General features: G+C 37.6%; 1 protein-coding gene across 4 annotated transcripts in view; it reads right to left on the bottom strand.

Annotated features, from left to right (window-relative positions):
• Positions 1-17,480, bottom strand: part of THSD4 (thrombospondin type 1 domain containing 4) — an 865,877-nt gene that overhangs the window by 18,738 nt on the left and 829,659 nt on the right. For all 4 annotated transcript variants that reach the window (XM_027852227.1, XM_027852225.1, XM_027852228.1 and 1 more), the window contains one exon: positions 11,972-12,145. In XM_027852227.1, coding sequence (XP_027708028.1) covers positions 11,972-12,145 — 174 coding nt within the window. The remainder of the gene's footprint in view (positions 1-11,971; positions 12,146-17,480) is intronic.

The raw sequence follows: 17,480 nt of genomic DNA, 5'->3' as shown, positions 1-17,480 counted from the left end.
TTTTGGACAAAAGTTTGATCAGGGACTTGGAGCCTTAGATGAGTCCCATGACATTCTAGCTTTAGATTAGGAGATTTAGAGTGTATTATTATAGCTACTCAGGCCTGAGGAAAACCAAGATTAGATAATACAGTCATCCATTAGTGAGTGAGATACCTCATTGTGGCTAAGTGTTTATATCTACTCTTCAATTAGCTTTATTAGTGATTTATGGATAACTAAAAGTTACATTTTATTTTAAAAAATACACACATAATTGAGTAGAAATCATACCTGTAGGTAATCCTAGCTGTTTGAACCCTGAGGCTATAAACAAAAGTTATCTTCTTCCATCCATATGGTGGAAAGATGCCCTATCAGGACAGGTTCAGTGTGTAGCAGGAGATAAATAGCTTCATGAATTTTGGCCTTGCAAACCAGAAGCGATAAAACATACAACTGCATGCCACCATGCCAACCTCGCCTATGCCAGTGGCTACGTAGCCAACAGTCAAAATAGAGGGATCCCTCGGGGTGCAGAGAGTTTTGGTGGGCATGAAGGCAGACTCAAAACCGTAAATGGCTAATATGGTCATTCTTCTGCATTCCAGTGCTCAAATAATGATTGAAAATCCAGAGTCCTTGCTCGTTGTCACCTGACATAATTTAGACATAATGGTGTGAGCGAAGCCTAATTATTAGGATGGCTAACGGCTCAATACCTCACAGAATACTATAGACAATATATGGGAATATCAATACAGATACAATACAGAATAGTTCAATAGGTCTTCAATAGATTATTCCATGTATTCATTTTTGGGGAAGAGGGAAGAAGTAAAATGCCATAAATAACATGATAGGGTTATATCAGTTTTCATCAACATCTATTACTAAATTCTGGAGACAGCCATCCTATGCATACATCCAATTTATTTTTTTCATTCATACAAGAAATCCAATTTAGAGTAGATTTGTCACTAATATCAAAGGGTCATTTGAATCTTCAAGTGGGAAGAGAATTTAGAAATCATCTGATCCTAATCTCCCAATTTCCAGAGAGGAAAATTGAGACTCAATGAGGTGGAAGATAATATTTGTAAGTAGTGTTTAGCACAGTGCATGGCATATAGTAGGCACTTAATAAGTACTTGATCTGTTTTTCCTTCTTACTTTGCCTCATCGTGGTTTGGAGGTGACCCTATGTCCTTTAAAGTTATGCCAGAGGAATAGATGCTCTGATACATACATAGGCCAGCAGTGCTTTTCCCCTGTTCACGACCCCAGAGGAAGGAACGAAAGCTGGGCCCAACTGGAGCAAACACCATCTCAGAAGCGAATGGGCAGGCTGCCTTTGCCTGGCACTTGAAGCCTTTTCTAGCCACGGTTATTCTTGGCTAGAATGGAGAGCTGCAGTGGGGTCAGATGGGCGAGAACTGGTTCAAGCTGCAGCTGTGAAAGAGGCAGTAGAACTCAGTGTTGCTGGCAGAGATGCCAGACAAAGAACATAGTGGGAAGTATGTCCTAGGCCTGTGAGACCCTCTGAGAAGCGAACAGTCAGCAGGAATGTGGGAGGAATTTTCTACCTGTTCTTGGCAATGTAGATTCACAACCCAGGTGGCTTTTCTGGCTTAAGTAATTAGAGAATTCACTTCTGTGTGTCACAGCAGAAATTCCAGCTGTGGGCTCAGAATGAGGAGTTTGGACAAAGGCAATATATTACATGCACCATGAGCAATGATGCACTGTACTTACTATGTTTAACTACAGCACAGTGAGGCAGCCAACAGCAAGAGAAGAGGAGGGGGAAAGAGGTTTAGCTCCTGGGTACCAGGCGGCTTTGGGCTAATATAGGCCAGGGGGTAAAAAGTACTGGAAGGCATGTTTTCATTTCCCCAGCCTCCCTCTGGTCTCAACTCAGTCCAATGGAGCTTAGAGTGACCAAGGCTACTAACTCCCAAAAGCACTGGGGAGAAAAGCTATCAGATTTATAGCTGGAAGGGACCTGTCTTCGAAAGGCTACAGAAGTTAGTGGTGACGTGCAGTCATTTCCAAAACACTTAAGAGAGCAACACCACAAGCATATTGTGTTATTTGATATCCAAAAGGGAATGTCAACCTGAGTTAGGTGTGAATGCAACACAAGGGAGAGACTCGCACACAAACTTTTTTCTCTTCTTTCCCTTTCAACACATTCCTCATCTATAAAGTGAGGAAGGCTGGACTAGGAAATCTCCAAGTTCTTTTTCAACTCCAAATCTATGATATGCACTCATGAAACAGTTGTGGTATGGGGAGCACTCTAACAGATGGTGGGGGAGTGACATAAGGTTTAGAAAAATTTGGTCCCTGACCAAATGGAACTTACAGTCTAATATGATCTGAAATGTACTTTTGGGGGGCAGGGTGTGTGTGTGTGGAGAGGTGAAGTCTACCTCTATGATTGCATCCACATAGGAAAGTCAAAGTATAGAAACACCTATCCATGCAGATCAACAATTTTTCTTTTAGTTACAGTCTTAAAGAGTTATCTGGGGCCCCGAAAAGTCAAGTGACTTGCCCAGAGTCACACAACTAGTACGTGTTAAAGGCAGGACTCAAAATCATTTCTTCCTGATTCCTATAGTGTCATGGTAGTAGTGGTATGGTGGTATCATTTTGGCTCTTATGAAACCTGCACAGGTAGCTGAAATACACAATGATGTATAAGGGCATTTGAGAGGTGCCAGGAAAGTATATGAAGTTTAAGGAGTGAGGGGATTAGATTACTAATGATAGGAATGATCAGAAAAAAGTTTCATAGAGAAAGGGAGTATTGAGCTGGGCTTTAAAGGATTAGTAGGTATTCAACAAATAGGTAGAAAAACAACATCCTAAGCTCAGGGAATATGAACAAAGGTATGGATACCAAAAGAAGCACTGAGAATAAATCTGGATATAATAGCACGTGCCTTTGTGTGTAGGTCTTTAATTCTACATTGTATAACCTGCTTTATTCAGTTACTCATCTATAAAATGAAAGGATTGAATTAAATGGCCTCTGAGGTCCCTTCCAGCTTTAACCCAATGTCAGATGACATCAGTATTGATGAGAAAACTAAAGCTCAGGAGAGTGACCTACTTAAGGTCAAACAACTTGTTAGTGGTATAAGCAGTACTAGAAGTGAGACCTTCTTTACCCCCATCCACTATGCTGTACATTACACCATCTTGCTTTTTCTCTAAGCACGTCGTCCTAAAAGAGTTATTGTTTTTGTGCTTTTTATAGATCTAAAGTCATTTAACTAAACAACATTGAAAAATGTATTGTGTTTAACTCTATTGGCATATATATTTAATATGCCAAACACAATGATTTTGAAAATGTACTTTACTTAAACAATAATAAAAACTTAACTGCCTTTTAAAAATTTCTAATTTTTAAAAAATAAATGTTAAAAAAAGCAATAACAATTGCTGAAAGTTAAAAAAATCTACCAACTATTTCAAGGCTTCTGTCAGTTTATGAGACACAGGAAAATCTGAGAATAGGAGAAGTCATCAATGTTAGAGAAAAACAAAGAATGTGATTCCCCCCTTCCAAACCTATTAGCAATACCAGGTAGATATGGAAAGAACTCATTTTCAAAAATGAAGCTAAGAAAGAGAACCTTTTGGAAAACAATTACTTCCAGGGATCTTGTTCTGCTGAGACTCATGTTCTGACTTTTCCCTATTAGCATTTTTTTTTGCTTGCTCTGAAAATTCTTTTTTTTTTTAATCATCTTCACAAATTTTATATGGCTAGCAAAACATAGAGAAGGAATGCTAAAAATATTACCTTTTTGGTTTTAGATAACGCCTTTTATTATATTAAAATTGTGCTAATATGCCTGTGCTTTGTGGGGTTTCTAGAATCACAGTACTGTATTTTTGTCAAAGGCTTTCCCTCCCTCTGCATCTGTTGATATAATCATATGGTTTGGGGTTGTTTCTGTTTTTAGTGTTTTTAACTACACTGATTCTTTCTGTAATGTTGAACTATTCTTTCAACCCTGGTACAAATCCAACTTGATTATAATGAATAATTGTTTCACTATGTTGCTGTTAACTCTTTGCTAAGATTTTATTTAAAAGTTTTGAATTGATATTCATTAGTGATGTTACCCTATGTTTCTGTTGCTTTGCTTTTTCCTTCCCTGGTTTAGTTGTTAGGACTACATTTGTCTCAAAAATTAATCATTAGATCTGCATTTGATTCCCAGATCTATCATCTACTAGCTATATGATTGGGAGCAAATCACTTAAATTCTTTCTAATAATATGTGTATTAGCTATCTTTCTAGTGGTCTGTGCTTGACTTTTAGCTATATAATGTATCTGATAATTTTTGTACTGTGTAGGTGAGAGGCAGCAAGGCATAATGGATCAATAGATGGCCTCAAGTCAACATAACATGATAAATGGTACTACAGGGAAGGTCTATGTAATATCCACACATAGCTTCAAATATGAATGGGGACTGTGGTGTGGTGGTGAGATCTGTGCCAATATGTGATTCCACTAACCCACAAATTACAACATATCTAAGTCACTCCTCTCATGAGGCACTTTTCCTCTGGGTTGGCTTCTTCTTTCCTACCTGCTCTCACACCAGCAGGTCTAAGTTCCCAGAGCTATGCCATCACCATGCAGTTATATTTAAACTTTTTAAAGGCCTTAGGAGTAATCCTGTTAGGGAAAATATACTTCACCTCCTCTCCATTCTTATCTAGAATCTCCTTCCAATATCCTTTCTTGCCCCTCAACTGGCCACTCACAAAATAATGCACATACACAATGAGTCATATTTACCCAACCAGCCACTTACAATAATGAAATTTTAGACCTTAAACACTAGCATTTGCTTAACAAAAAGCAAAAGAAATAATATTACAGATGCTAATAAAGATTAAATAATGTTACAGAAACTAATATATTAAAGTAAATGCACAAATAATAAAATACAATCTACCCATCTGACCACTCATGAAATAATTCACATACACAGTGAATAATATTAATCTAATGATCCACTTACAATAAAGACACTTTTGGAATCTAAACATCAACATTTGTTTAACAAAAAGCAAAATAAATAATATTATAGGTACTACTATGTCAAAGCAAATGCACAAATAATAAACTACAGTATACACATAACATATAATATACGATCACATTGTCCCACCAATGCACTCAGTATCTGTTGGGAACAATGGAGCCACATTGACAGGAACTTGGCAGGGAGGAACATGAGAGAGGAAAGCTCATTTTTTAAAGTAGCTCACAACCCTGGACTTACACATCTTTGGTCCATCAAGGAACATCTGTGCCCTGCAAAACAGCTTCTTTGCTCACTACTAGACTGTTGCTCATCACCATTCTTCAGCCATAGAAATCTTCCTCTCTTCCTCATAGTATTTACAAATTCTTTCAATTTACCATACTTGCCATCCATACCACCCTTAAAAGGGCTTTTTAAGAAAGTGTTAGCTCTAAATGTGAATCACAGTTCCATTTGAGGTAAAAAAAATTGCTTCTCTGGACTACACAGATCATATTCATCAGTTATTCACTCACCCAAATGCTGGGTTCAGAATGGAGTTCATAGCAACGCAATTCAGGATGATTGTTTAAGCCACTTCACCAAGATACCAAAGCAGTTAAAAGTGCCACTCTCCCTTCCATGACCACCTCCCTGTTCCCAATCTTCTTTCTTAAGCCAGGGGTGGCAGAGATAAGCTCTAAGCAAAAGCTTCTCTCCAAGTCTAGTTGGTGCAGTAGGGCAATAGCTATCACCTACAGCTCTTGGCCAACGATGTAAATTCTTTCTCTGACCAATGAGGAATCGCTCAGCTGAAACGTTGTGTGAGCTCACTGTTTCTAATAAACTCAACAGAGCAGCTCTTCTTTCCAGCCTGCCCCACTCCACAGCTCATGTCTGTTTGTTCTCTCAGATTCCTATACCCAATTCCTTTACCAGATCTAATTCTTCAATGTCTTAAATAAAAGCCTTCTGATTCTCAGTGATTTTTATTTAAAAAGTTACAGCTCTACACATTTTCCCTATCACATTGATAGCCCTTTGTAAATCCAGCCTTAGTCTCTAGATGTTTATATGACTTCTCATGTTTTAGTCATAAAACATGAATATGAAAATTAGTTGGTGTAATATATTGGTTAGCAGCTTTGAAGTCATCAACATGGATATCTGTCTCTGCTGCCCTTAAAACTGTGTTTCTTTGCACTCATATTTCTCTAGTTTTTAATAAATAAGAGCACCTTCTCTGTCTCCTTATGCATTAAACAGCTCTGACATAAACAAGACATCATTCTACAATATTCACAAAGATTTGTCTGTAAATATTTTATACAACATATCCTTTTCTTTTTAAAACTTTCCAAATCTTGCTTAAAAGTTATATTTTATACAGATATATTAGCAGCATATATTTAAAAAACTCATTATAAAAAAACTCCTTGTAGTATAGTGTTCATCTATAGCAATGGCAATATCTCACATCATTTGAAAATTTATATACAATCTTTCCTTTATGCAAAAACCACCTTTTCGGTTGTTTCATCATTAAACTGTCCCACATGAAAAGGGCCTTAAAAGGGATAGCAAACCTTACACCAGGGAGACCTGGGTTCAAGACCCCATGTTGACTATGGAACTTTGGCCAAGTCACTTAAATGCCTAGTGCTGTAGGCCAGGAGTTGGCAAACTCATGGCCACTACCTCTTTTTGTATGGGCTGTGAGCTAGGAAGAGATTTTACATTAAATTAAAAAAAAACATAGCTTGTGGGTTGTACAAAAACAGGCAGTGGGCACGAGTTTGCCAAGTCCTATTGTACACAAGTCTAAGATGATAAGTTGCAGAGATGATGACTTTCATTGGTGGAGGGAATTTTCTGACCTGGATGTTCCTTGTACTAATGAAATCACAGGGTCAATGCCTGTCCTTATACTCTTCAGGTACCTGTTCAATCTTGCTTTGATGCCTATGAAAAACAAGCCCCCCAAAAAACCTGGTTGATGTAATATAATCATAAACTCATGAGTTCTTCCTCCATGAACATCTGTCCATCCATCTCTAAATAGTGCAAGACATAGTATCATATCAATTCTACTTTGAGTAGATGCCATTTCTCACTCACCTTTTGCCTCAAGAGGAGTTTTGCTAAAGGAATGTCTGGTGAACAGATGGCATACTTTTTTTTGGTATTTCTAAATCTTTTCCATTAAAATTTGTTTTCTATCATGAACAGTGTTATGCCAGAGACTGTTCTCACAAAAACTTGGTAGATTCTTTCTTGGCTTTAGGTATCACCTATCCTACAAATGATGCTCGTGGAAATTTCTTCCTTTTTTTCATGAAGTTTCTAGCAACACATGGTCACTTGAAGTAATTTCTTGGAAAGTCTTTAATGATAATGATGTTAGGCCAACAGCAACAGATGAAGGAACCCTTCTGGACTTCACAGAGCTGTTTGCACTCTCTATACTATAAAGTTTTTTTTTTAAAGTCTTCAAGAAATTTCTGGCACACCAAGATATTTTAGTTACCTTCGATTCATTTGGAGATAAGCATATCTTGACAAATATGGTCCCTTCTCTCCCCTCCCCTAAATAATCTGCAGTGTGGAAATGCTTCCATGTGTTAGATGATGTTCACAAGGTGGGAAAAGAGAAATGTGCTTCATGCAGTAAGCACATCCAGTCCTCCAGCCATCATAGGTATTGATTCCATAATGGAATCCCCTTGAAGATAACTTGTCAAAATCATTCCGGCCCTATTGGACCAGTCTTACCACAGAAACTGGGTTTTGCCACACAGCATTAGATTAGGAGGAATTCAATTGTGATTTGTGTCAGTTATGACAATGTGTTACTGCAGCTGACACTAATTCTGAATTCAGATAAATTTAAACCCTAGCCTTTTAGTAAAGAAGTATGTTTTCTTTCATCTCTGTTGAAACAACTAAGTAGTATAGTGGATTAAGTGCTGGACTTGATTTTGAGTTCTGCATCAAACATTAACTAGCTATATGACCCCGAGCAAACAACTTCTGAAGGTGTCATCATTATCTCCATTTTAAAGATGAGGAAACAGAGGCAGGTTGGCTAAATGACTTGTCCAGGATCACTGATTCAGCTGATTCAGGGTGTGAGGCTGAAAGGCTAGATTTGAACTCAGGTCTTTTTGATTCCAAGTCCAGTTCTGTATCCACTGAACCACCTAGCTGCCATGGATATAGATATACAGATAGATGTAGACATAATCATAGCTAGATACAATTTATACTGTTTCATTTTTGAAGTAATGCAGTCCTTGGAGAAAATGGAAAAGGAAATCTTTTGTCCCTGTCCTACTCTCCCTCCCACTTAAAAATGTAGTTCCTACGTGTGACTTTCACCAGGCTTAAGTGAAAGCTTATGTAGGCTTTTTACCAATCCGTAATGGCATTTGCTTTAGCAGTATATGTGTTTGTGTTTCGTGATTTGCATTCCACATTTGATTGTCACTCCCATTCCCTACACTTCCTGATTGTCACTGTCCTTGAAATTCCACCATTGGAAAATCATTCCTTAGGTCTAAACACTGCAGTCTTCAGGTATCCTAATTCAAAATGCAAGTCCCTGGGAAAGGTGGTACGTTAAATCACTGTGTTTATTGGATTCCTCCCAATCACAAGAGGCAGCTTGGGCTGAGGGCAATGGTCGCTTGAAGGAGGGGAACAGAAGAAGGGTGAAAAATGGACAGATGAGGCATGTGTGAGACAAATTTCAGTGACCTTACTATTATGCCCTGGGATGCCCTGGCAATAAACAGAACCATTTATGGCTCCTAGATAATGTGTTGTTTCATTTATGCTTCTGAAAATGTACATTTGAGCTGAATGTCTGCTGCTCCCTGATGTTGATTTTTAATAGAATAAAAAGCTGTTTGAGGCTTGTCCCTTTCACTTAAGGGAGCATTTCTGAATGGCTCAGGTGGAGGAAGATAAAGGCCATATTTCATCATGCATTACTTTCTTGTAAAAGGTTTCTGCAAATGGATGCTGGTCCTGATGGGGTATTCCTTTGTTGAAGATAATTACTTTTACTTAACTTTAGGCTCGCTTGGAACATATGAGGAGAACTGTGGAGTTCAGGGTCAGATCACTTTTACTGCTGGTATTTCTGAAGGAAGCCTAATTGGGCAGAGATAATGGCTTCTTTTAATAGTATCTACTTGTTACTGTTCTGGAAAACCCTCCTGTACTCAAAGGTTCCATTTATTCCTTCCATGCCACAACCATTTGGTGAAGATCTACAGCATCTCTACCCTTATACTCCAATGCCTTCTTATGGTATGGAAGCGACCCTGCATTTTCAAAGGCTGCCCCAAAAGAGGGCCAGCTGTCGAAGGCCAGGTCTGCCATCCTGGAAAAGCTTTGAGGGAAGGTTCAACAATGAACTCTGCATCTGTGAGTCCTAGGGCTAGACAAGCTGAGCTCTCACACATCCATCATCAAGGGCTTTGCCATCAGCTTTATTGTCCTCAGGAACATTGTGAACCATGGCACAGAAAGTTTAGAGGAGGAAATATCTCCTCTAAATATAAACAATGGAGGAAATATAAACAATGAAGTTTACTTTGAATCCAGACCTATGCTAGGGACTATGAGAGATTGAAAAGAAATATAAACCACAGTCCCCATCCTCAAGGAGCTGGGAGAAACACACATAAGATAGCAAAGTAATAATCAGTTGACAAGAATTTATGAAGCAGCAATTATAGCCAGGGACTGTGCTAGACATTGGGTATACAAAGGTAAAAATGAAATAGTCCCTGCTCTCAAGGGGCTTAAATTCTATTGGGGTAGACAACATGTATATACATATAAAGGTATATTCAAAATAAGAATTATACAATTTTTGAAGGGAAAGCACTGGAAACTGGATGGGGGCAATCAGGAAAGTTTCAAGTAGAAGGTGATGTTTGAGCTGAGTTTTGAAGTTAATTAGGATCTCTAATAGATGGAGATGATAAGGGGGTTGCATTCCATTCATGGGGGAAGCTGGTGCAAAGGAGCTGAGATGGGAAAGGTATTATTTATTGTGTAGAGGAACAGCAACGAAGTCAGTTCAGCTGCATTGTGGAGTGAATTAAGAAGAGTAATATATAATAAGGCTTGAAAATCAATATATGATTAAGTGTTCAAATGAGCAATACAAACAATAAGTAAATTAAACAGTAACAAATTATTCATTCATTTAAATACAGGAAACCCTCCAAATTACTGATTGATTTTTCACTGGTGCTGTGCTAAACCTCTTTGCCTCTGTTCCAAACTTCCTTGTCTAATACTAACTCCTGGTTTTTATTGAATCTCCACAAAAGTCAGAGATATTTGCAAAGAAGAGCAAAGGTTAGAGGATGGAAAGTCAATTCCTTCTATGAAACATTGCTGATTTGATGCATTTTTCCTCCCAAATATAGTAGTTGGGGATACAGCAGGGGAGGAGGGAGGTGAAAGAGGAGTAGCTGATGAGAGTAGAGCTGTCTAGGGGATCTAGCCAGCATTGGCCCAGGAGGGAGGTCCGTGAAATCCGCTGACAGGCTGGCTTTGAATTGTTTCATCTCTGGCTCCACTTTGCATCCCTGGACTTGTTTCTCTTTGTGTTTATGAAACCCAGGTATTATAGGATTTAAATTCCCTGTTGTGATTGGTCAGTCTTTAATGTTTTGCTTTGCTATAAGGCTTGAACCCTATTGGATCATTTCTTGGTGCTATAGGCTGTTGGATGTATCACAGCTATTGACTAATCATTATTTTTTTTCCTAAAAATGCATTTACTACTTGGTTAGACAATCAGTTCTGAATGGTGCTAAGGCATCTCCTGATTGGTGAAAACTTTGAGGACATCTCTATCTTTCTTAATTCTTGGAATGTTTTAGGAACATTGTGTTTTGCACATTCACTTCCAACTACCGTGAGACATAGAAATGGTTATCTAGTCAAGAACCATGCTCAGGGAAGAGAAAGGAGATGCATGGTTGGCTGTCTGGGATGAGGGAGCTCCATCCTTCCTCTTCTGATAACTCCAGGAGCTATGAGATTTTGGATTTTTTTCCCTCTCTTCTTCCATTTCCCCCCTTTTTCTTCTCCCCCTGCCTCCTTTCTTCCTTTCTCTTATTTTCTCTCTCTTTCTCTTCACTTTTTTTCAAAACTCCCTTGCATGTCCTAGTCGAGAAGAAGACTCCATCTTCCCTTCTGTGCTGCCACACACTTGGAATTTCCTAGTCATTTCTCTTAGATGTAAGAGCCACAGAGATGCTGGCCAGGGACTCCTTGTCCTTTTAAATGGTATGACTGAGACCTCCTCTACTTTTTCGCTGATGGCAAAGCTGATTCTATTTGGTGATAGGGCTGAAATACAGCCTTGTTCTTCTACAATGGTGAGTGAGATGTCCTCTGGTAACCCCTTTTCCAACTATTCTACCCTTTACCTGCTTCCCTTGCAGAACCTCTAGCATCTTAAGTCAACAGGGACACCACAATTTCTTTTAATTCTTCATTGGTCCCCAAAGAACAACATTTTAAATAAGCTCTTAGCCCCCAGAAAGACAAGTGGAGACCTTTCTCTTGGCTCCTATTTCACAGTTAAACATATTACCTCCCTCTAACTCTACCACTTTACAATAGGTTTTGTTGTCCCCTCTGATATCCATCATCTGTGCTTCCAAGAACTTAGATTGATAATAATAAGGATCCTAATAACACACAAGAATAAATTCATTTTCCAGGGCATACTAAGGACTTAATAAATGACTATGACATTATTTTCTCAGTGTTATTTGTTCTTTTCATCAAAATGACCTCAGGTTTTTCCTTCTTTACTTCCAATGCGGATTGGTCTATGTGGATGGGAGTGACTTTTGAAATATGCCAAATAAGATGCCAGAAGGGTGCACTCACCTGACTCCAGCTCCCAGCAAACCACTCCACTTTGCCAGCACAGGGCCCATTGTCACAAGGGGTAACTTCTGCTGGTCTGTTGTTGCCACAGCCCTCCAAGGGCAAACTGCTAACATGGTTGGTCATGCACACCACTGAACGTGTTCTCACTCCAACACCGCATTCTGCAGAGCACTGCAAGACAGGGCACAAATAAAATGAAGAAAATCCCAGATCTGCTCTTAAGGAATGCCATAGAAAAGGAACATCTTGGATTCACAATCTTTTCCTGGGGAAAGCTGGCAACTTCATGAGAATCCCTTAAGTATCAGCAGCTAAGTGGCATAGTTGAAATGAGTGCTGAGCTAAGAGTTAAGGAGACCAGAGGTAGAATCCTGTCTCAGTAATTTACTAGCTGTGGGAAATCTGGGCAAGTCACTTCACTATTCACAGCCTCAGCTTCCTCACCTTTAAAATAGAGATAATAACAGCACGTACCTCACTGAACTGTTTTAGGGCTTAAATGAAATAATTTGTGTAAGGAAAAACATAAACAAGGATCATATAGGATGAGGAGCATGTAGAGGGGTTGTAATTGGCACCCATAGAAAGAATATCCATGTCTCTGAGATCATGGATCCATTGAGTATCAAAGTATTAATTAAGAGTAATAGCCTCTACCATTGTACTTGTATAATATATGTATAATAACACACTTATTTACTATTATATAAGTGCTAACTATTTTTAATAATAGACTATTGTTTATATATAAATATACATTGAATAATAGTTATTATTACCATTATTGTCATTATTATTTCCCAAATCCCATATACCATAGAGCCTATCAGGATTTTGGATAAGCAGATAAGCAAAGGGAAATCAGGCACACGTTTATATAAAGGAAGAAGGTCAAGGTATGAGAGCAGGGACTTGAATAAATCCGTAAGAAAGACATCAGTAAGAATGATGAAACCCCTGGTCCACATTACTATAGATAACATCAATCTAATAACATCTGGCCTTGGCAAAAGAGGAAAAGAAATCTCAAAGTATCCAATTCCTTTGCAGGAGAGAGTGGTCTATACCATTTTTCTCCCCATTTTCTATTTTCAGTGTTCATTTTTAAAAGTCCTGACATTACATGCTGTACATTCAAAATCCATATCATCTGGGCACCTAGCATCCTTGGAATGAAGGACTACTATATTCTCTGCTTTTCTGGGAAAGCATGAGGGTTGAGGTTGGTCTCCTCTAACATTAAAATGCTGCTATCACATGGAATGGTCTCAATCCCCAACCTCAAAATCATAGAATGTCGAATGTCGAATGTGGAAGGGACCTTAGCAATGATCTAATCCAACCTCATAAAATTATGAGTAAGGAAACTGAAGTCTTGAGAGAAGTGGTTTGCCCTAGGCCACATAGCTAGTTTATACTAAAATCAACCCACCCCTACCCTTCACTACAGATCCCCAGTCTAGAGCTTTCCATTGCCTGTTGCTTAGAACTTTTTTTTTAAAGTGTCATCTTGTAATATCATCAACTGATTGGGGTCTATAGAGTTTTCTATAAAAAAGATAGAGGAGCTAGTCATACAATGAGAGTAAGGAATAACATATGGACAGAATGTGTACTGCACTGGTATCCATCCAGTAATTTCTCTAGGAAAGGCAGTATTACATAGGATTTGGAGGAGAAAAGATGGGTTCTGATGACACCTCTGACACTAGTTACATAACAGCTCTGAGCTATTTCTTTATCTCTAAAAGAGAGATGATAATACAATCAATACTTTCATAAGGTTGCTGTAAGGCTCAAATGAAATAAGGTATATAAAGTATTTTGCAAACTTTAAAGCACTCTATAAATGATGGTTATTTTATTACTGTGTGACTCTGGGACAGTCACTTGAACTCTATTGGACTCTGTTTACAAATCTGTAAAACAAGAGGATTAGACTAAATGACTTTCAACATGTCTTCTACTTCTAAATCTATGATCTTATGGAAGGATATGGACAAGGATAGGAAGAGAAGTTGTGCGTGGGTTGTAATTCTATCAGTAGAGGTCTGTCATGACTTACCACATCCAATGCATTTGCTTTAGAGTTTAAGACTTTATTCATCAGACTTTATTTCACAAATACCATGAAATTCCATATTATTACAACAGGAAGAGAAAGATAAGTTGGGAAAACAAGGACTATATCTATATTTATACATTAAATTCGTGTATACAGATACAGCCTTTGAGAGGTAGGATACGAACAATTTGGGTCTTTCTCATTCTGAAATCAGTACTCACTCTATCCCATCTTCCATGCTGAATTTTAGAGGCAGGATTCAAACCTAAGGGCTGCCTCCAAATCCAGTGAGTGCTTTCTCTGTCTGTCTCTCCCTCTGTCTCTCTCTGTCTCTCTCTCTCTTTCTCCCTCCCTCCCTCTCTCTCTCTCTCTCTCACACACACACACACACACACATACACACACACACAGACGATGATAGAGTGAAGTTGAGATAAAGTGAGTGAGGGTATAAGAAAGACATAACAGTAAAAAGAAATAGAAATAAATTTTAAAAATAAATAGTACCTATCAGCAGGTGCCCAGATGAGTAGTGTACACGTATATTGTTTGTTAGATCTTATTGTTCACTTGACCTTAAAGGCAAGTTATCTCCTTCTACCTTTATATGTTGACTTTTTATTATCTGAATAACTAGTGTTTACTATCTTTTAGCTACTCTTATCCATAACATTCTTGGCGACTTTCTCTGAATGAAATAGTTACAGTAGCCCAGTAAGGAGCAAATTATTCTCTGAAGTACAACAGAGATAGGTAGAATACTATGTTCTTGTGGACTGGAATAAAATCAAGATTTGGGACTTGAGGTTCCCCAGATATTTAAGAGTAAATGATGAGAGAAGAGGCTAGAAAATGCATCTGTGTCTACTGAGCTGGGGAAGGTACAGTGAATATAATATACTTTTTTCCAGTTATAACTGATTCTTCTTACTATTCTGGAGACACCAAACCTTTTCTTGGATCACATATATGACCTAAAATGTTTCTGTTGGCAGTGACCTGCCAAAACTATGATCAAATTAGATTCTATTTTAAGATTGTTAGGTAAACTCTGCAGACTTGGGTGATTTTGGAAAAAAAAATCACTGATAATGACAGGAAAGTCAGAAAAGGCTGTGACTAGGGATTGAAAATGAAAAGAAGAGTTGGCAGCCTAAGAAAAAGAAATTCTACTCAAAACAACTTCTATGGAAATCACAAAGAAAAGAAAATTGGAGACTTACGATAACAATTACTCTACTAATTAGAAAGTATGCTCCTTGAGAGTAGGAATTGTATCACCTACAATGCCTACCCTTTAGCAATTGTTTAATAAAGGTTTGTTAAATCAATGCATAAACTCCTCTATGAGGTAGATGCCAATCCTACAGCTACTCTAAATTCAGTCTTGATCAATTTGTGAAATGTTTTTATGGGTCAACATTTAGCTAATAATAATAGCTAGCATTTATAGCTTGAAGGTTTGCAAAACACTTTATAATATTATCTCATTTTATCCCTTCAATAACCCTGAGATATAAGTGTCATGGTTAGCTCAATGTTACACATGAAGAAACTGAGGCAGATGATAGTTAAGTGACTTGCCCAGGGTCATACACCTCCTACATGACTGAAGTATGATTTTTTACTCAGGTCCTCTTAGTTCCAGGTCTAGTTGTCTATCCACTGAGCTGCTTGTAGAAGTATACTGAGGGTGTTATTGCTTAAGCTGTCTTTAACAAAACTGAATAATTGATTTGGAAAGCACCATGGTAAAAGAGTCAAAGGATGTGGTTATTCTAATATTGGCTTTGCCACAAACATGAGGGATCTCGAGTGAATCTTTTACCCTCTTTTTAGACATGGTCAATGTTTTAATGAGTTTTTCTTGACTATACTTATTTGTTACAAGGGTAGGGCCTGTTGAAGTAGGGGTTGGTGGAGGCAAGGGAGAAGAGTCTCAGGGCAGTGAGGAATTTTTTAAAAAGAGCTTCAGTAAAACTTTCTTTTAAAGCATATTTGCAAGGCCAGTTGCCAAGTTTAGCAAAATAGCAGCATAATGGAGCAGACACCTTAGCAGGCTGATTGCTTACTCTATGAAAGCCTAGTCTACAGAAAGTGGCCATTGTAAGTCATAACACAATGCGAAGTGAACACCACATGGACTGGTCAGAGGAAATACTATAATCAGTAGTTTAACTCACAAATGATTTTGTCATATGTGTCATTCTACATTAAGTACTAGTTACAAAAATAGTAATACATGGAACATGAGTCACTTAAAAATTTTTGTAATGAATCAATATATATTCACTTAGATTATATTCATTACTAATACAGTATTTGTTATTATTAATATTATTCATTATTCATATATTATTAATGTAATAATTAAATTAGATTCATTCATATAGAAGTCCTCATATAAAGGACTTGATTTGGTTAAGAACAGGCCTTGATTTGTTCTATCACTCAATGTTTTCTAATAAAACTTTTTCTAAAGGAAAATACTTCTCTGATAAGGGCTACCAAAGATATAAATATCACTTAATGGTAATTTGAATTCATGATCTTTGGGCTTACAGAGACATAGAGAGTGAGTGAAAGTTATATATCTATAAAATGACAGTATAGCACAGTCTTACAAATACTACTCTTGCATGTTTGTGATATTCTATCTGGTCTTCATTATATGCTGTTTCTTCCATCTTTTGTATATATTCTTTTACCAAACGCATCAGATCACTCCCTGTGCAATCACATTCATTTCTTTTGGATGCCCTCTCTTTTTCTGATTACGCTTTTTCACAATAATATAGTCATAACTTCATTTTTGGTAATTTCCCATCTTTCATAAATTGGCTTTATGTTTACAATCTTAGGCCATAGAAACATAGCTCTGTGATGTCTGAACTCTAAGGTCTTGGGTGGTTACTTGACTATGTCTAGGGTTCCTTTTTCTTGACATTTGAATTGCAAAACACTTGAATACTTTCTCCCAAGATTCCTGTTACTTCCATATCACTAACTAATTGTTTCCCATTGGTCAGAATTAAATATAAAGTAGCTGTACTACTCATTGTTTTTTCTGCTTTCTGAGAGGAGAGTTTAATGAGTAAGGCAAGTTCAGAAGCCATCAGATACTCTTTGTTTTCAAATGAGACTCCCAACAGATATCAGGATAGTTAACTATCCCACATTCTTCCCAGCATTACTATTGTGACAACCATAACTTGTTTGATTTACAGTAAAGTTTTATACTCAAAGTTAAGATAGCATTATCCATATACATGTCACATTCATCTATAATATATTCCCTAAATATCATCACTACTATTTCTATCTCCTTTTAATTTTACCCAAATACTCTCCACCATGCTTCACTCTCCAGGAGTGTAGATTTCTGTACATTATCTCCCTTCATGAAAAATATTTTTGAACAATGTATATCTTTCAATTGTG

This window comes from Vombatus ursinus, unplaced genomic scaffold (assembly GCF_900497805.2).
Source record: "Vombatus ursinus unplaced genomic scaffold, bare-nosed wombat genome assembly UNPS02009205.1, whole genome shotgun sequence".
In the NCBI taxonomy this organism is placed as follows: domain Eukaryota; kingdom Metazoa; phylum Chordata; class Mammalia; order Diprotodontia; family Vombatidae; genus Vombatus; species Vombatus ursinus.
The sequence above is the reverse complement of the archived record's forward strand: the minus strand, read 5'-3'. Positions and strand labels throughout refer to the sequence as shown.